The sequence below is a fragment of the Rhyacophila brunnea genome, unplaced genomic scaffold (assembly GCF_057557595.1).
Source record: "Rhyacophila brunnea isolate RB1 unplaced genomic scaffold, BYU_Rbru_1.0 scaffold_7, whole genome shotgun sequence".
In the NCBI taxonomy this organism is placed as follows: Eukaryota; Metazoa; Arthropoda; class Insecta; order Trichoptera; family Rhyacophilidae; genus Rhyacophila; species Rhyacophila brunnea.
Genome location: NW_028233339.1, coordinates 43,355,006 through 43,376,535, shown reverse-complemented (window position 1 = coordinate 43,376,535; position 21,530 = coordinate 43,355,006). Strand labels below are relative to the sequence as shown.

The 21,530-nt window shown below is 33.8% G+C and overlaps 1 protein-coding gene across 12 annotated transcripts in view; it reads right to left on the bottom strand.

Annotated features, from left to right (window-relative positions):
• The window catches only part of Sarm (sterile alpha and armadillo motif), a 343,946-nt gene that overhangs the window by 28,698 nt on the left and 293,718 nt on the right, over window positions 1-21,530 (bottom strand). For all 12 annotated transcript variants that reach the window (XM_085958226.1, XM_085958234.1, XM_085958231.1 and 9 more), the window contains 3 exons: window positions 20,406-20,572; window positions 12,301-12,479; window positions 8,383-8,588 (listed from right to left, as the gene is read on the bottom strand). In XM_085958226.1, the coding sequence (XP_085814352.1) occupies window positions 8,383-8,588; window positions 12,301-12,479; window positions 20,406-20,572 (552 nt within the window). The remainder of the gene's footprint in view (window positions 1-8,382; window positions 8,589-12,300; window positions 12,480-20,405; window positions 20,573-21,530) is intronic.

Genomic DNA, 21,530 nt, shown 5'->3' with positions numbered 1-21,530 from the left:
CAACCCCCGTGTTTGTTTGTTTGTTTATTTGTTGTTATTACAATTACAGTGACAAAGCTACCAGGCTTGAGGAATTCACAAATTAGTTTACGTAAATATATTGTGACCTCACCGGGGATCGAACCGGGTCCCCCGGGAGAAATGCCAACACCATACGAGAGAGAATTGCATGGCATATCATTATGTTATATCTATCTAAAAAAAACTGTGTATTTAATTATGATGTGTCATAATTTAAAATATATGACTATTCATAACATTAATGATGTTAACACTGTAATGGTAAACCAAAATTTAAATTTGAAATAGGTACTAGTAACTGTAACTATTATTTTTCACTACCAAATAGCAAATACGACGTTATTATATCATATTTGCTCTCGTAGGGAGTAGTACCCAGCAGTTAGTACTAAGAATAACGTTTAGATAAAAGGATCGAATGCGTGTTTATTTTTAAATGTGTTTAGGCCGTTTAGGGCATATGATTTCCAGATCTGCTCAGATCACTCAAAGTGAAATGAAAATTGTTTTTTATTATTAAAACTTATAATAAAATTTGATTTTAGTTACTGTACGTTTTGTATTTAGTACTAAGGAAAGGATTAGGCATGTCTGACGAAGCATAATATGACACTAACTAGCAAGTAACAACAGAAAATGACAGTGATTAATGATTGATTACATAAGCATCTAGTATTATTATTTATTTATTATTTTAGCTGTAAGTAAACAAGTCAAAAAAGAACATAAAGAGCATAAAGATAAAGATTGCGGTAAATGTCAAAAAGCATAGACAAAAATTAATAATTTAGTGCCCTGAGAAAATATTTGAATTAAGAGCACTTTTAAGTTTAGTGCGCGAAAAATACTTTGCAAAAAAATCCAGAGGCGGTGCGATATTTAAAATTGTCATTACCGTTTGCCCCTTGAGCGGCGAAAACGAACTTTTCCTCGCTGAGCGAAACATTACGCCAGGGGAACGAAGAAATAATGTAAAGGAAAATATAGCCAGGTTTAGGCCCATCACTGTATGAAACTAATGTACGAAACCCAGTCCGTGAATTTATTTGGATCGATATTCAGTCCATGTTTTTTAGTCGTAAGACTCTCGACTTGGTGGTTTGTGTGACGAGGGGCGACCTCGCTGTTTGAAGGCTTTGTAGCTACTGGCTTTGCGGGCCACCCCCAGCTCGGCGGGGGGTGGTTCGAGGAAGACAGGGCGGGCTTTTACGGTAGGCGAAACATTATTTTCATAACATAGCGTCATTTAAGATTCACTGTTATAACGAGCTCCTTATCGGATATACCGAGCTAAAATATCGTCAATTTTTTTTTTTAAACTGTTAATGTGTGGATCGTTTAAAAACATTTCGACCTTAAGCAATAAAATCCGACGGACAGGATGCCGCCTGGTTCGGATTACGTTTATGACACTAGTTAAGTGTCTAAGTACCTACCTGATTGGTGTTTTAGCCGACAAGATTGAAAAAGTATCCACGCATATGGTTCTAATTGTGTACATATTTTTGTTTGAATTGCGACTTTTTGTGTTATGTGACCGCTCATTTAAAATACCTATTATCTGATATAACGAGTAACGCTTATAACGAGCAAATTCAGTCGTCGGTCCCATCTTTCTCGTAATAACCAAGTTCGACTTATATAATTTTTAATTAATGTGTATAATAAAAACATTAGAATAATCGAATAATGAATACAATCAATCTCTAGTCAGATCTGAGAGTCAGATGCATTTTGAGAAAAAAATAATAAACACAATTTTTAAATGTGAATGGGCGATAAAGTAGAAATTCGCCACTGGAATTCGCTGAAAACTGGCAGTTTGGAGAAATATTTAATTCGGGCGCCGGCGTGTGCCTTCTAGACAACCGACGCCGTTTGCCTCCATTTCCCGACGCCTTTCCACCCCCCTTACAACAATAAATATAACATATCAACAAACAATTACGTTTCCTTTAAATAATAAGTTGTACTGTCATGGCGGCGATATCACTGGGATATACAATTAAATCAATGTATTCAAATCAAATTATTGATTGCCTGATAAACAAACATTTTATATTTTCCGCGATTTTCATTAATTTAATTACATTTAGGTTATATTGGACGCTAAAGACGCACCTAGCGGGTAACGAGTAGGTGGCCAATCGATATAGTTAGCATGCTATTTAAATGTTGTAATTAAAAAGTAATTATCTAATCAGCAGTCAATGTGATTTAAGTAATTGTGCTAACATGTTAGTAAAACAGAATTAAAATTAGCTGATTTTACATATATATATATAACCATTAGAAAAAAATATTTTTGAATAAACTACGACACCCAGCGGGATTCGAACACGCGCCCATGTGCTCTAACCACTAAAGCTATATGTGTTCTATCTAATTTAGTGGTTTTACAATTCTCACCGAAGCGCTTTATAAAGTGGGAGTTTCATAATATCTTGATATCTGAAAGGTTCCAAAGTATAATATTAAATAATAACGTACTTGCAATAACTCATTTCGAGTAGGCAAAGTGATCAGATAGCAGCGGTGGAGTGGTGAGGTGAAATACGGGTAGAATGACACGCCCCTACATCGATCGATCACTCGATCGAACGTGCTATACACACGACATACGCCACGTTTGACAACAAAACGTACGAACTGTGGAACCAGAATTAACCAACATTGATTTTGTTTGCGGTATGAGGCAAGGCCCACTATAGTCAGGCCGTGACAAGAAACTGTGTAGTTCGATGAGAGTGTTAGTTATTGACATCCTTCAAATGCAATATGGTAAACTGTTGGTAGAGCATGAGGAACGAAATATGCAATCGGAAGTTTTCATTTATTTCTACCGGTTACCCCGCATCGCATTCGAAGATGATCAATAACTACAGCGAAACCCCGATTCTACGGTTTTCAAGGGACCCTAAAAAAACGATAAATGCGGGATATATTTTAAAAAAAAATCGTTTTTCTCCTGGATTTTTTTCGACGTCTTGAATTATTTTCAATTTCTCAGCTAGAGTTCTAGTTTTCTTCATGGGGGACATTTTAGTTGAGACTTATAAAAATTCGTGATAAGAGATGCGAGGCAAGCCTGAGCGCCGACCGACCTATGTAAACAAATCGACACGACTGAAAGGTCTGTATGTATTGTAACAATTGTACGAAAGCGAGATGAAAAATATTCAAAAAAACGGTCAATCGGGATAATATTTGTGACGGGACCATAATATTTGGACGATAGATCGAGGAAAACGATAAATCGGGGAACGGTTAATGCGGGATTATTAATTTAACATTGTTCTTATGGATGTTTGGCGGTACTGAACGATCAGTGCGGGAAAACTATTTATGCGAGAACGGTAGATCGGGGTTCCACTGTATCGTAATTTGCAATTCAGTGCCACGGCCTGAATGTGGTCGACATTGCAGTATGACGTATGTATAACCACGCTGAGATTACTTCGCGTTAGTACACTTTCAATAATCGACAAGTACCTATGTGTAATAAATTATAGAAACAATTTATTCAGATAATAAATTTTATATTACGCAGTACCTATGCGAAATACTTCCCGCCGTTTAATGGGCCATAAAAAAACAATAACCCACTGAAAATTGTTTTCATTTCGTCGTTAAGTCGATATGAAATACAATAAGTCACTTCAGTTAGTTTGACAGTAGTTTAATTCCATTGCAACTTGCAACAAAGCTTTCTAAACACAACAAAGGGTAAGTATAAATACCAGTGGCGGGTGAAGAGATACTAAGGGATGATTTAACTTGTAAACACTTGATACATAATATTAATCGAATCATTATTCCATCCGTAAATAATGAAATTATTATATAAAAAAAAAACTAGCGACACCTATAAATACTACGTAATTATTGGGTCTGTAATCGTACCTAATTAAATTGTGTGTATTTCGTACGTCGATGTGAAATGCAATAAGTAATTACGTAGAAGTTTAATTTGTTTGATGGTACAGTATCATTAAGTAAAAACAAAGTTTTCTAAACCTATAATATACCCGTAGCAAAGACGCGATTATTTAACGTTCATATTGACTCATAAAAATAATTTTAAAATGCATAAGAATTTTTAAATAGGTACCTACACCACACACCATGACATTTTGGCACCCTTATATCTACTATAAAATTATTTACACAATGTACGTGGTTATATATAGGTATATATACTTATCTGTATGTATTTTAATGGACAAGAAAATGATCTTTTTACGAATATTGATAACAAATCTCTACAAAACAGCATCATTAGTTATTTTAAAGTTCTCTTACATTGATAATGATTAATGAATTCTTGTAATGTTCAAATACGTGTTAATTAAACAATTTAGTGTTTACTGTATGTATCTCCGAACAAAATTGACATTAGAAATAATTGCCCTCGTTCAAACAAAATGCATCGTGACGGTAACAAGATAGCCTGTTAGCAGTGATCATGTATTATTTATTATTTTATGGTTTCCGTTTAAAACTAGCATCAAGGGCGACAAAGGTCACGCATGTCGAATAAAAATTCCATTTAAATTTCATAATCATAACTTTAACCGGATTCACCGCGTACTTATTCGCACGCGAGTGAAACAAGTACTGCCACTACTTAAATCAGCGATTTCCAAACTGGGAGGCGCGTAGTGTTGCAAAGGGAGGCGCGAAAAGTTTAAAACAATTAATTAATATAGCCACAGGTTTTCAGTTTGCAAATGTATAGTTTGTAAAACGGCCGCTAGTTATATAAACATAAACTCCATAAAAAAACAGTCCTATAAAAGGTTGTTTGCAAACCTGTCTGAAAATATGGATACTAATTTTAAAATACCTCACTTCTATACTATTGTGAAGCGCGCTGGCTGTCTCGTGAAAAAAATAATAAAAGGGTCAAATCATAATGTTAAAATTTGAGGCAAATTTGTTTAGGAGCGATAATTTTGTTGCTAAACTTGTCTATAAAAATATAAAAAAATTAAGTTCGCCATATTTCCACTTTTAAATGATTTCTGCGCCAAATATATTGAAGCAAACAAAAATCTATTTACTGAGTTCTTGATTAGTTTGCTAATGCACTTTTCACATTATTTTATTCAAAGTAAAAAAAGTCGCTGGTTCGTTTCAGGACTATTGCATATGTGGTTGTGCGTTGCAATTAGATGTGATACCTATATGATGATTGATATACTTAAATGATAACTCCCGTGTACAATTTAGGAAACTGGAATGGATTGACTACTATTAAAATTGATTGTGCTAATAAACAAGCACATTCATCGCATGAAAAACAAATTAATTTAAAAATGAATATAACATAAGTGGTAAAACCTTGTTAATTTTTATAATTATTTTTTGTCATTTTTGTATTTGTACATTGTTGACTATTTAAAAAAGTGTCTGTATTATTTAATGAAATAAAGGGGGGGAGGCGCCAAGATTAGATTGGAAGGGAGGTGTAGTAGCATAGAGTTTGGAAACCACTGACTTAAATAATTACAATAACGTACGTGTAACACAATAGTCAATAACCGTGTATCATACAATATATTTTTTATTATTTCCCAGACTCCGAAACCCGTAAAAACCGTAGTAGCGTACAGGCACGAGAGATCGTCGCTTCGATCCACGGGTTGCGTATTCGAGACCAACAACGAAGCGAAATTACAATCAATATAATATTGTGTATTTATTTGGATTTAGCAGATGTATCTACTTTGGTTATATTATCGTCTTAGTCAGTGACGTCCATAGGCAAAGTACCACCATTAAGAAAGCCGAAAGGTGGAAGTAGGCTATTAAGATTTTCGACATTAATAGTGCATACTAAACTTAGTCATACATACGTATTTGTTTTTATTGAACAAAGACTACAATATGCAGTTAGTTTAAGTAAGTTTTTTTTAATTCAACAGCCCTAAACATTAACCCTTCGCTACTGAATTAAGCAGACTTAGAATGCCACCCTCTTTAATAATTTTTTCATGTTATCTGAAAATTTTCCTATTTTACAACGTTTTTTAGCTCATATTCTTATTTGTCCGGTACAAATCTTGCAATCGATTTTTAACTATATTCCCGAATAGCTATACATATGAAATTTTTAGAATATATCAGAACACGATGCCAATTAATTTTTTTAATACTTTTAGCCATCTTTATGTAGAATTGAATTCATTTTCAGTTAATTATGTTTTGTATGAAAAAATATTTCGACACCATTATTGGTTGCTAGGAAAGGAAAGGATAGTTGAAAATTATTTGCCGTTTCACTGATGTATCGTCTTAATAATATCGCGAAATTGGTTTAGGTTCAGTACTCCAGACAAAGTCAAAATTATCACCAACGTCCGACACCAGATAATATGACTAAAAGAAGAAGCATATCGTATTGAATTGGTATAGCAAATGGTATACGAAAAATCCTTGCAGATTTGCTAAAAAATCCACACAGTGGAGAAACCGAAGTAGAAATTTGCATAATATTTAGATTACTAAAGGGGTGAAAAGAGCGTTCAGTCTGCTGAATCGAATAAATTATGACAGAAAAAATCAATGTATCATAAGGCATGTACCCACTAACTACCCAAAGTGGTTATTTAATTCGCTATGTGGTCAAGGGTTATTATTTGTATAATTTAAAACCAACGTTGAATAGATTATCTCAATTAAAATTCAATAAACAATACGGATACAGCTCCACGCTTTTTTTCCAATCATGACCGACTCTGACTGACAAGCCTTGTCACAACATTACGATGTAAAAAACAAAGATATGACAATTGGATAATATGTAGAGTAGTTAAACAAATATTGCAATAAAGCGATACACAGGGGGCAGTGAACGAGAACAAATCAGTCTTAATACCTGCAGAACAAGACTGGAATGATCGATCCCGGCTGGTGATCCTAAACCATGAATGGCAGTTATACGACTTCTGCAAAATGATTCTATTGTGGTGATAATTGATACTTTTTTTAGACATTTTACTTTTCCTTTATTTCCCAAATGGCCACTAAATGGCTTGAATACATAAACCTAATAAGGGCGTGGTTAATTTTTTTTATACAAGTATCAAAAGTTACAGTATAATTCTATATACAGCATATAAGTACCCATTTTATTTCCACACCTTAATTTCCTTGCATGTCGGTTTTCCGCTAGTTAGTGATTACCAGTGATTCCCAACAACGCGTTTCGCAAGAATTTACATACGTATAATTTAAAACCATTTCACTACGTAATAACAGTAAAAAATATTTAATGTGGTCTATTTTTAAATAATGAACCATTTCGATGAGATATCGTGTCATATAAAGTATATATTATTGATTTAGTGAGAATTTAGCTTGATAATGGAATTTTTGTAGCAGAAATAAATAAACTAATAAATAATTACAAGATAAAAAGAACTTTTTATATACAACATTTTTAAATTCTGTTGAACCATATAAACTTGACTTGACCAGCTTAAACGATCAAAAAAATTTGTACTTGACATGTCATATTGATTTCCATGGTAACGCACGTATATATTAATAATTTAGTTGCTAGGACCCCAGACCCCTAGAAACCAATAATGGTGTCAAAATAAAATAGAATTAACTGAAAATGAATTCAATTCTATCTACTCAAAGATGGCTAAAAGTATTTTAAAAATGCATTGGCATCGTGTTCTGATATATTCTAAAATTTTCAAATGTCTAGCTAGTCCGGAAGTTAGTTAAAAATCGATTGCAAGATTTGTACCGGACAAAGAACCACCGGACAAATAAGACTACGAGCTAAGAAAAACGTTGTAAAAAATTAAGGGATTCAGTCGTCAGTAAAGAATGTCACCGCCTGCCACGCACGGATCATTTTGTTTTTGTTTAAGCGGTTGAAACTTTTTATCGGTTTTGGACTAATATCTTATTAAGATAACTCGTGTATATATATTTAGTAGGTATACTGGTGTTTATAGACTGTCTATGTTTGTGTGTGTGTATGATAATGAATACACACAACTTAAGATTAAAAATATTATGGGGCGGGGTATATTTTTTAATTCACTGTGTTGGACCATAATATGTGACAGCCAGGACTTACCGAAGGTCCATGTTTCTCATGCATAATATGTGATTACGGGAAGAATTATGAAGGGCACGAATCTTCCATTGACACAGGCCATGAGCTGTTTGATAGCCAAATCATCCGTGTCACGACCCACAGTAATGATGTCCCGACAAAGTATTATTCCATTCACCTAAAAATTGTCTGATTTTGTCCCGAACCCCCCCCCCCCCAAACCATTGTATGAGCGCCAGGGAAGGACAATTTCACAATGACAAATGTATTTTTATTCATACCTTGAAAGCATTTCTCTGCTCAGAGGTTGCCAGCCTTTGCGTGCGCGCTCCAGCAGTCGTGTTTCCTTGGTATGTGAGTTCTCCTGCCATCCGCCTCTGGACTGAGTTGGCCGACGCTTCTTCGCTGCTGTATCCTTCAGTCACCACTTTGGTCTTCGATGCCGATGTCATGCGTTTCTGCTCGAATTTCATAGCTTCCATAGAACCTGCCGAGGGAGAAATAGACAGTTGGTTTAGAAACTCAAATAATTACAGTCGAACTTGGTTATTACGAGGAAGATGGCACCGACTGAATTTGCTCGTTATAAGCATTACTCGTTCTATCGTTATATAACATTTTTCGTGCCACAACCATCGTAAAAATCCCCGAAACAAGCATGGCATTCATACACTACAAAAGAAGTTGTCTATTGTAATCAAGTGCTGAGCCGCCGGCGCTGGTAGGTACCTGCTGACTTCACAAAGCTTGGATTTTTAACATGCAATTCAACCATATGCGTGGATACTTTTTCAATGTTGGCGGCGAAAATACCAATTAGGTACTTAGACACTTAGCCAGTGTCATAAACGTAATCCGATCTCGGCGGAATCGGTTTAGTTAACTGCCCGGTCGGATTTTGCTTAGGGTCGAAAATGTTGTTTTTTTTTCTCGGTATATCCGAGAAGTAGCTAGTTATAAAAGTGAATAAATGTATGGAGAAAATCATAAACTAAAATGTCAACGAATGTTTCCTCATTACATCCGTGATCGTAATAACCAAGATTGACTGTATCTCGTTTCGTAAAATATTGATATGAAATTCCTTCACTCGGGAATTACTATGTTCAGGCAGTGGCACTGAATTAGCTGCGTTGCCCTGTTAGTCACCATTTTTATCATCTGTACTTTCACTGTCATCTATGCATACCAGTAGCGAAAAGTGGAGGAGGTATGCTGTTAAGATCCGACATAAATAGTGCACGCCAAACTTTGTCAGTCATACTTATTTGTTTTCATTGAACTAACAACACAAATTTAAGATAATGTTGGTTAGTTTTTAAAATTGAATAAGTTTTGCTTAAGGTGACGCATCAGTGAAACGCCAAATAATTTTCAACTGTACGCGCGACGAAATTTTGGACTCGCTGCCATTCAGTGAGAGAATGTTGACACAGGAACACGTCACTTTGCTGCGTGATGGCGACGGGTCAATTAATTCTAAAATCGTGTAAAGATGACTAAAAACGTTACCCATTTACTTTAAAAAGAAAACATGTCAATGAATATATTATTATTGTTACTAATATAACAATAAACAGAACATAAAATGGACGTATGTTGGATTTATATGACAAACAATATTTCGTTTGACAGGCGTCATTTTCACCCGCCACCCGCAATCCGCGCATCGCCTAGCAACGATCTTTTTAGACCGTGCCTCAACTAATGCATGGCCTTAAACCAAACCGTAATAGTGGAGGTAGACCGTGGAGATGTTTCAAAATTGTCAGTCATATTTATTCGTTTTCATTAAACCAAGAATATAAACTGCAGATTTTTTTTTTTGACCATGTCCGATCCTAATATGATCATATGGGCCTCCACAGAGTAGAGATTTGTATTAACTGATTTTGTTTTTTACGAGGAATGAATGTCAGCCACTTGTTCAACCTATTAGGTCCATACCCTGACTCACACACAAATTGAAAAACAATATGTATACTTGCCAGACCCAGGATTCGAACCTGAGACCCACGGCGTGATAGTCCAACGCTTAAGCCGCGCGACCACCGTGGGTGTTACAAATGTTACAAATTGCAGATGGTGTAGGTTAATTTTTAAAATTGAACTAAACCCTGTCTAACACAACGATACTAGATATAACAAAATATTCTTCTATCCATAAAATATCTAAAAATTTGTACGACTTAATGGAATTTTTGTTTAATAAATATACTATTGGGTTTATGCAGGGTTTAATTGAATTTTAAAATCTATCCAACACCATCTGCAATTTGTATTCTTAGTTCAATGAAAACAGATAATTATTATTACTGACAAAATTTAGAGTGCAGTTATTTCCGATCTCAACAGCCTACACCGCTGATGCATAGTGTTCTGTTCTTATATACAAACTTAGTTTTACACAACGTTGACATTCTATGTGTCAGATCCTAAGTTTTTTAGTGTTTACTATGACAGACAATGATGATATAATATTGCTGTCATCAGAACTGAAATATTTAAATGTACAAGAGGAAAATAAATAACAAATTAATTGGCAACAATTTGGCGTTAAAAGATTGCACTATATTATGTAGTTACATACAAAACGATGCATTTTGGCATTCTGCTTAAAAGTGCTCACAGGTGAGTGGATGAAAATAAAACATAACTCTGGCGAATGGCCAACAACTACACAAGTTAGTACACTTTTTTCAAATTAAATATGTTACAAGCAGTTCATTATTTATAAAGTATCAATGTCCACAGTGGTGTACATTCAAGACCAATCTAAAAGCGGTATTACAACTGAGGAGTTGACACGCCAGTAAATATTTATGACATGGTGCCAATTGAATGCTGCGAAGACAAAAGAATTGCAGAGGATACAGCTCGTTTGAGGACAATATCAAAAGTATCTAACTAACACAGGGGTTGTAGATTTTTTTTGGTTATTTATTATCCAGATTCTATTTATTTAAATCAAACCTGTTTGAGGTGTGATTTGGGTAAGTAATAAATTTAGTTTAACGACCCAAGAAAAAAACTTCTTCATCTTAAAAAGAAGTCTTCAACAACCTCTGAAGTCTTCAACAACCAGGTACAGAGAAATTATTAGGGGGGGGGCTTACAATATAATATTTTTTTTATTTATTTTTAAGCCTGAAGAAGGGGGCGGGGTTAACAAAATCTAGCAGGTTCCATAGACTTCTACATTTACCCCGTTATCTACTTAAATATGTTCGTAGCTTCAACTGCAAGTTTCTAGGTAGTTACATTATTAATACCCAGACACTCCACACTTTGAATCTAGCGATAAACACCTGGCCTACATATATAAGTAGCATTCAAAATCGGCTATATACTGTGCATGGCATAAAAATCATAATTCTCAAGATCGTCAGTGTCCATTTGTGTCATCCGCGCCGTCTTGTTTATAAGGCATGCCGCATCGGAATATTAAAGCAAACATTAAATGCCACAGATAGTTGCACTAATTTAAGGGTCTTCAAGCAGTTGTAGAATGCCGAGAGGAGTGTGGCCAACCCGTTAAGAAGGCTTTTTGGCAGTTAAATCATCCGCGTCCCGATCCTCAGTTATGAGCTCCAGACCAAGGAGAACAACAACTAATATACAATTTACCTAAGTAATATGTGTTTTTTCCGTTTCTGGGGGCCCGGACCTCAGCCCCATGGCCTGACCTGACATGGCCTGGGGGGAAGGCTGACAGGGCTCTAGACTGGGGCACGGGCTCAGAAGGGACCCGGCGTGGTGGGTCAACCAGATAAATGAGATAAACATACATCACAAATTGACCGTAATAGTAAAAAAGTCGCCTGCTAATTTACTTCAAATTTAATGTTGTGTATGGTTTTATAACATGTAACACGATGCAATTTTTTAAGTGTGTTGATACTCGACAATTCAATAATTCAAGTGGATGTATTAAAAAATACTAAAATTCGCTAAAAAAATGTACTAAATACTCTTAATTTTACTTCGAACATTTGGAAAAAATTACTGTAGAGCACCATAATGCATTTAATCTTAGTGATAGGTAGGGGGCCTAATAAAGATCCTATCCTGGGGGCCTGCTTCTGGGTGTGGGGGCCATGCTGAGCCCTCCTTATGTGTGTGTATTATAAAAAGTGCGGTTAAGACGACAATGGATTCAACTTGTAATCAAAAGCTTTGAAAGGTGTTATGTTACTTACTTGAATTGATCATTTGTGCTGCAGCATTAGCTGTAGGGTTGAGGGGCATGTCATGGTGCGTTTGAAGAACCGCTGCAGAATTGGGCGGACTGTCTGACTCGGGGAAGGTGACCAGGGGTTCTGTGATGTCCGAATCGGGGTCGGTAGCATCCACAAGATTCTCCATAGAGTTCCGCAATCTGCAATACAATGAAATCACAAGTTAATAAAAGGAACATAATCAATTGAAAAGACCAGGGTTAATTTAAGTGTGCCTAAAGGATAGCTTGAATACCTAATATGGATAATTTCAAGCAATTAATGCCACATCGAATTGTTAGCGTCTTCAAACGACTGATTTGAGTTTCCCCATCTCTACCCGCCATGTATATGCAACCGCGGTTTGTGCACATCCGCCTTCGATGACGATATAAACGTGTCAGAATGAAAAGATTTTAGTGCCACACTTCCTTGTCCTTAAGCGATGCTGCACGGGACTGATGTAGCAACCATGCACAGATTTTTTTGTATAGTATCAAAACCAGAAAACTACAGTACCTCGGTCACATTATCAGAAGACAAAAGTACATTCAGCGTTCGCCAACTCACTATACAAGAAAAGATCTACAGTAAACGTAGCAGTGTCCAGAAATCTGTACGTATGCAGTTCGCCATATCACACTCCACCGTGAAATGTTGCATCGGAAATATAATTATGGTCGTCTATTAAAAAGACTGTCCAACCTCTTTGTATCGTATAGTACTGAGATAACGTTCATGTCTAAATAAGACACGGTTCTTGTCGATTTACAGGCAAATAAATTTAAAAAAATAGCCGATATACTGGATTATTTGTTAGGTTAGGTTTTCTTTCTTGAATCCATGAATTTTGCCAAAATCTGCTATAAAAATTGAATTATTTTCATGTTGAACCAAGTAAAATTGGAGACCGTATAGTATCTCTCTCCTTTAAAAAAAACATCGATTTTTATAAAAATATAAATGTGTATAACTTGAAATTCTTTTTATTTATATCCAATCGAGCTACAATATTGGGACCATAACTAAAAAAGATTTCATGTAAATAAAAAGAATTTCAAGTTATACACATTTATATTTTTATAAAAATCGATGTTTTTTTTAAATAAATATAAAAAAATATTAAAACTATGAATTAGTCAAAAATATCTATGTCAAAACATAGAAAACTTAATACACTAAATTTTAATAATAAATATGAACATAATTTATAATGTAATAATAACGTAACTGTGGACATCAATATGTAACAAATTCAGATTTTTTTTACAATAATTGTAAGTTTATCGTCGACTTTAAAAAACTATTTTTCTTTTTAATGTTTTCATATAGGTACATATTTTATTAATTAATACAGTTGAAATTGTAATTTATCAAAAAAATGTGTCAAATTGCAAGCTCCGTATATTTCCGCTAGGTGCCTCTGGTGGTATAAGCATCCCTTTAATTTCAGAGATCTATAGGTTTTTTCATCGGTTTTGACTAAGAGACTTCAGTGAAACGGCAAATAATTTTCAACAGTAGGTGCGACGAAATTTCTCACTAGTCGCCACTCGCCAATCGGAGACGGAAAGTCGAGGTGTCCGCACGTCGATTTGTTTTGTCATGGCGTCGGATGAAAATATTCTTAAATTGTGTAAAGATGACTTAAAAACTTTACGTATGTACTTAAAAAAGAAAACATGTGAATGAATATACTATTATTATTAGTAATAATAACAATAAATATAACATTAAATGTACGCATGTTGGATTTTTACGACAAATTATATTTCGTTAGGCACGCGTCATTTGCACAATCCGCGCATCGCTTAGCCACGATATTTTCAAACCATGGCTCAACTGAAGTATAGCCTTAAGACAGATAATTAAAATATTCGTATGGTACTAACTGTCGTGGCGTGTATCATGCAAAGCCCCTGTTATACGGTAGAAAATCTCGAGAGCTTTCTTTGGCAAACACAAAAAAATACAAGTAGTTAACATTTTATAGCCGATTTGTGTTTATTTACGCGTAACACAAATACACTGTTTCTATTTTTAAAAGGAATGTTAAAAATGTTAAAACATTATTCGTGTAAATGATTCAGGGTTCCAGAAGTGGCATATATTCAGAATATTGTGGGCGATTTGAAACATATTTTAAAGTACGTATGATTGGAAGCAGTTGTCAAAAATAGACGTGGAGTGTATTTGGGAAGATTGCTTCACCGACTGAGTTGGGACTTATTCAAAACTAACGTCACAAGAAGACAAAATGTCGTTTTCTCTGACGTAGATAAACGGAAAATTACTTTAATTATAAATAATAATAAAAAAAAACGTTATATGGACCCACGCAATTACCATAATCAAACTTAAATACAGATATTTCAGCATCTTCCTATAATTAACTTAGGTCAAAATCTAGAACAATAATTCTCAGTCAAGGTTTCACGAAAAAGTGCGCGAAAAATATACTAGGTTTTGACGTGAATTACATTTTTCGATTGATTGTAGTGGTTAGAAGACAACACAAAAATTAATAAAACAGTTTAATGTGATTGTGTATTATGGTTACATGTATGTTGTACGTAAAACATTTCACCGTGGTACAGTTCACCGTGAGCTTTCTTATCGGAAAGAGGTGACCGTATACTAACTATACGGTCTCCAATTTTATTAGATTCAATATGAATATTAATTCAATTTTCATAGCTGATTTTGGAAAAATTCATGAATTCAAAAATGAACACCTAACCTAAACTAACAAATAATCCAGTATATCCGCTATTTTTTAAATTTGTTTGCTGTTTGCTTCCTGTAAAGTGTAAACTGTGTAAACAGACAAGAACCGTGTTTTATTTTGACATGAATTTAATGTCAGTACTATATGACCCAAAGAGGTTGGACGGTCTTTAATATACGGCCATATATTTCCGATACAACATTTCACGGTGAAATGTGATACGGCGAACTGCATACGTATAAGTTTCTGGACACGATGGATTATACCTTAACATCAGTTTATATTATGTATATTTAGCGATGTTTCGCATTAGATAATTGTATTACCAAAATGTAAGTTGTAAATTCCCAACACGTTACCTAGGTATAGGTAAATCGTTTTACAGTGGCACCATGGGTACGGCAAATTCGGCTTGCAGTTGTAGTGGTATTGTTTGCTAGCATTGAAACAGGCATTGTCGCAAGCAATTTAATACACGCGTGAATCGCCTATGGTGCCACTGTAGAATGATTTACCTATACCTAGTTTCATTGTTTATAAGATTATAAGTATTGACAATTTAATGCGATTATTGAATGTAAATAGTGAGTATTTAATGAATCTACTACGGGTTTTTATAAACACTAATACTTACTTGCTTTTTATGCAGTAGGTAATAAGGTTTTTACGTTCATTATTTTTATATTAATTTGTTATTTAATCAAGAATTAACTGTATTCGTTTTCAGTGTGCATTTGCCATTGGTAAGATTTTCGAATAGTTCGTCTATTGACTCATTCGCAAGTCGCGTAATATGAATCAACCATAATGTATGAAGATGCCGAAATGCAAAAAACTGGTCTCAAAAAGACTCAAACGGAATAGTACAAAACTTAAATGAATTAGAACAAATAAAATAGATATAAAATGTTTTACGGAATATCAGTAGGTAAGCTAGATTTTCGAATAGTTTGTCTATTGACTGCGTAATATGAATCAATGAATGAATTTATACGACGAATAAATGCTAACCCTATAACTACTGTAGTAGTAAATAAACTTTTTTGTTGTTAGGTATGTACTTAACTTGTATTTTATTAATTTCTGTCATTTTTTTCCCAACTGAAAACTTGTTTATATACATTTAATTATTAGTAGGTACACGCGCCGTTTGTATCAAATTATTAAATTTTACCACCATCGAAACTAATAACATGTCTCAAACGGGTCCTTATGTTACAAGATTATGTAAAATTTCTCTTTCTTACAAGGTTCCTATGGCTAGAAAAAGTGTAAAAACTTTTCTCCAATGAATACTAATAAGTTCACGACATAACACATGAGCCTGATACCAGTTTCGCAAAACTGCGGATACGCTAGGGTTAGATCAAAATAAACACTTATGGATCTTCGCTCTAATTATTAGAGAAAACGTATCTGACTGACTGCAGGTGGCAGTTATAAACACTGTTAATTTAGACGCGTGTACGGCGATCCTAAGTGTCATTTTATTTTTTACACAAATGATATTTTGTTTTGCATATAACTAATATTCGTATTTAGAACGACTTACTCAATACACTCCATGTTAGTAGAGAAGAGATATTTATTTCTAATAGACAACTCTGTAATACAAGGTGCCACACAACACTGACAAGCTTTTAAATATTTATGTCAATTATATACAAAAAATATATATTTTAAATACTTATATTAATGCAGCGTGATAATAAGTGACCTTTGATAAAATATTATTTATGGCTTTAATATTAAGAGCATACTTAAGTGAAACGCCAAATAATTTCGGACTGGCTGCCGATCGGAGAGCGAAAGTAGAGCTGTGAACACGTCAATTTGTTTTGTGATGGCGTCAGGGGAATTAATTCTTAAATCGTGTAATGATGACTAAAAAACGTTACCCATTTACTTAAAAAATAGAACATGTCAATGAATTTTTATTATTATTACAATTAGAACGATAAACATAACACTAAATGGACGCATGTTGAATTTTTATGACAAATTATGTTTTGTTCTGCACGCGTCGTTTTCACAATCTTCGCGTCGCGTAGTCACGATCGTTTTAGACCGTGCCCCAGCTGAAGTGTAGCCTTAACAATTTTCAGAATAATCGTCAGCTAATAATGTTTATAACAAGTTAATTCTGGATAGTAAGTAGATGATGTATTACACTAGAAATATCTTTCATTGGTTTATATAAATATGTCTACATACTATATTAATAAATATTTAAAATGAAAAACTTCTTCCTATGAACTAATTAATACACACACAATATAAATGATTTAAAAATGCAATGCGTCCAAGAATGAATGTCCCTGAATGTATTTTTTTGAACTTTGAATAAAATTATTAAAAAATCCACGAATAAATTAATATTAAATTTGATAATCTCCTTACAGAAAGACAAAACGTCTCATGCTCGCCATTACATTGTGTGAATTAACTAGTTAATTTAAACTAATTAATTAGGTAGTTATGTACTCAAAATGTTATTTTTTTTTTTACTGTATTCAAGTATTTCTCATTTTTGTCAATCATCATGAGCCAGGGTCGATTTACTGCTGGAAGAAAGTCTCCTACAGCTCAATCCATTGTTCTTGGTTTGTATTTATCTTCTACTTTTGATTCAGAGGCTTTATACTTTTATAGTCATTTAATGTGCATTGTCTTCGACTAATAATGACGCCCCATTAAAATATTAATCAACAATGGTCAGGATTTGATATTTTTATTGACTTCGATGTCCGAGTTAAACTATTTACATAACATGTAAATTTGTAAATAATGAAACATCTGGTTTATTATTTCTCAGCGTGTATCTATTCAGTATTAAAATTAAAACTATTTATATAATCATCAAGGTACACGCAGCCTTGCTGTATTTTTCACAGTAAAAAAACCTATTAGTATATTTCTAAGAAAATTTAAAGAAAAGTCGACTTCAGTAGTTCAGCGAAAAGGTCGAGATTTATTTATAGATTCTTTTTTATATATTATATGTACGTCACAGATTAAGTTAGAGCTGTATGTATTTATATTTCTTCCCCGTGTTTCTTCACTTCTTATTTTTCAACAGTCGTTGCTGGATCGGATCCTGCATCACGAAAATCATATATATAATATTGTTATACCGGCGTGACTTCGAAGAGAGACCAATAGATAGCGCTGCCCATTGACTGAACGCCGCAAGCGCTATATAGACGGATGAAGATTTAACTCTATGTTAACTCCGTAACCTTTATCTTCGCAGTCTTACAGTGAGTCATCTTAGTCTGATTAGCTCTGACCGTTTTGATCATACAGGTCCTCTATTTTTGAAACTAAGCACCGTACACTATCGAGATTCATATCTAGTGTGGTGTCTAGTTGTCAAATGTGATACCTACGTGAACTGAACTAATTCTTTGGCTAGTTCATCTGGTTATTTGGTCGAGCGATTCATTTTATCTTGTTAATGTATTTTCGTGTACCATTTGAAGTATCATCTGTTATTATTGATTAAATCTCTGTGAACTCTGAATAAATACTAAACCGGAAACGTTTCTATTTTCTAAATAAAAATATACTAAGTAGGTATATTGTGTGTTTAATCCAGATCTAGGGATCATTAGATTATCCGAATAAATTACAACCATTTTTCATTTAAAAAATAAAAATATAACCTCTACTCAGTGGACGTTCGTAATATAATTTGTTTAAGGGCTATATGCATAGTATTAAGTACTTATTCAAATGGGTCGCCTTATGCGCTAGTCAGCCGATTTTAAAATAAATAAAATCGCACGATACGCACGGGTGGCGACGTTAGCGGGAAAACATTAAAACAAAACTGACAGCAGCTGTCAAATAATTACGTTTTGTAAATAGAAATAGTTTCCGACAAAACAATGTGGTATTGAATAAGGATTATCTATACGTAAAGACTAACCAACGACTAATTCACGCCACGTGAATTTACAATTAAGTAAGTAGCTATTAAATTATTTCAATTACATTTATCATTGTACCTATTTAAATTAAACAGTACTTTACATGTTGATCGCGGAAGCGACGCTGCCATTTTGTTTATCAATAATTATATTTTCTTTAATATACTATGCATTGCGTTATTAGCTAGATAGTTTTACATTTATATGCAACCAGGCCCTACTGACGGATACGGTCATATTTATTTATTTCACCGAAACCGCTCCAAAACGTTATTGTAAAGAAAATCCAGCGACTAAAAAAATACTGTGAATTATTAGGTGATAAATTATTTATGCAAATCATAATATAATTGAATGTGCGCAGTGCACCCATTACGAGGTCAAAGGGTTAATAATACAATTACATGTGCAGTATGTAGTAGGTATTATAAATTATAGATAAATCGTTTTCAATGATAATTTAAGCCGTACCAATGTTTACTATCAATGCTTGCTTATATTTAAAATTATTGTCTTCCCTGCATAGATTTCATAATAATAATATAATAATACAAACTATGTTTTTACCTTTAATATATTGGTTAAATGCAATACTACAGTAGTTTTTTTTAAACGTGTTGTTATATATTTAATTACTTTTAGCATAGTTCATTATAATAACGTTATAAATATTCTATGATTTATTTATAAGAAAATGATAATTAATTACCAAACTTTGAGAATAGATAACAGTAGCGTAATTAATTATTTTTAATTAATATTTTATAAATGAGAATAAATTCAATCAAATCTTCTAGTCTCTTCGTCGAATACTATAATATAATATAATTGATTAATAAAAAATATAATTGTGGTGTCTTAATAGATAATGTTACAACATACATTTCCAGTACTTCGATCATGGTACCCATCTTGACCGGCATAGTTTGAAGACAGCTCCCGGATTAATATGTTTTCAATAATATTAGTATTCGAACACCAATAATATACTGACAAAGCACTGTTTATTTTTTTTCTACAGTTTACACAGTTAACTTGTCAAAAGAAAGAGAGGTCGAAAGAAAACAGTATTGATAATATTTATATTGGAGCTAATCCACACAAATATTCACGAATATATATATATATGCGAGTGGATTATTAGGAACACAGAAATTTTTTTAGTTTATTTGTAGACAAAACAATCAAACTTTGGCTTGTATTGAAGATTTTTCACACAGTTTTTGTTCGTAAAAATCAGTTTTTATCAGCACTATATTCGTGGTGTGACAACCAATATTAACTCTTTTAAAACTCCCGCATAATATTCTTTCAGAAAAGTCTATTGTATATACTTCATAAACGATTATTAACAACACCTTAAATTCGATTCGTAGGCACAGAGCAATAAGTCGCGAGAGCGGTTTATGACTATGAGAGGTGGTCACCTTTGGGTGAAGTTCGCGGCGGCACTGGAGAGATTTTTCATTTCAGAGATGGAGTTCTTGAGTTCGGAGAGGTCCGACTTCATAGAATTCGCTTTCATCTCTGACGTGAGATGGTGGAGCCTCGAGGAAGCCACGCGGCTGCTGGAAACGCTGGCAGTGGACACCATCTATAAACAGAAAACACGAGTCATGCGGTGAGTTGTTTGTCTATGAGTGGGCGTTGCGACGCCGACGCCAGGGGTCGGCCACAGCGACGACAATCAACAAGACAATAAGAATAAAAACAACGAATTGTGATAACTGATAAGTAGTACCTACATTTTTTCCTATAAAATAAAATATATGTGTAACCAAATTCAGAGCGCGGATTTATGTGTATGTGTGTTGGCATTGTAATGAAATTCGTGTATTTTACCAAACATTTATTATTATGATGAAAAAATAATACCAACATCACGGTTTAGTTAATTTAACCAAATACCACAAATATATTTAGGTAATTATATATTAAATATGTCAAATAGTAGAGTAACAAGGTTGTATGACTTGAACTGAAAGCACTCAGGTGTTGAAAATATGAAGATGGATTCAGTTTTGGCGCCACTTCAAAAGAATAAGTAGGCGCAAAGATGCAATGCGCCACGTGTAATCACCCAATGCGCCACGGTTTGGCTACCACTGGTTTAGTACTTTCAAAATAAAAAGATCGATCAATTATTATTTTTACATTAATTGCCAGATAATTATTTTACCAAATCGGGATTTTTACCATATGGAATAAAAAAAATCGGGAAAACCTAAAAAAACACAGTTCAATATTTCTAATGTTTATTTATATATCTAATATCAATCATAAATGACAACACAAACTACAAAACTCTTTATCAACTCAAAATAATAGGTATATTAAACAATATTTTTTCCCGACACTCGCCTATTTGTACATGGCTGAAGATTTTTACTTCCTAAAGAGTTTCTTTCTGCTGTTTAATGAATTGGTAACATGAGTATTTATCATGTTGACTTGACAAGTAATTTCGATTTCTCAATAGAACATCAGCTCTTTCTTTCATCTGTCCATTTTAAATTCATCTGAGAAAATACCCTTTCGGTATTAGATATAGC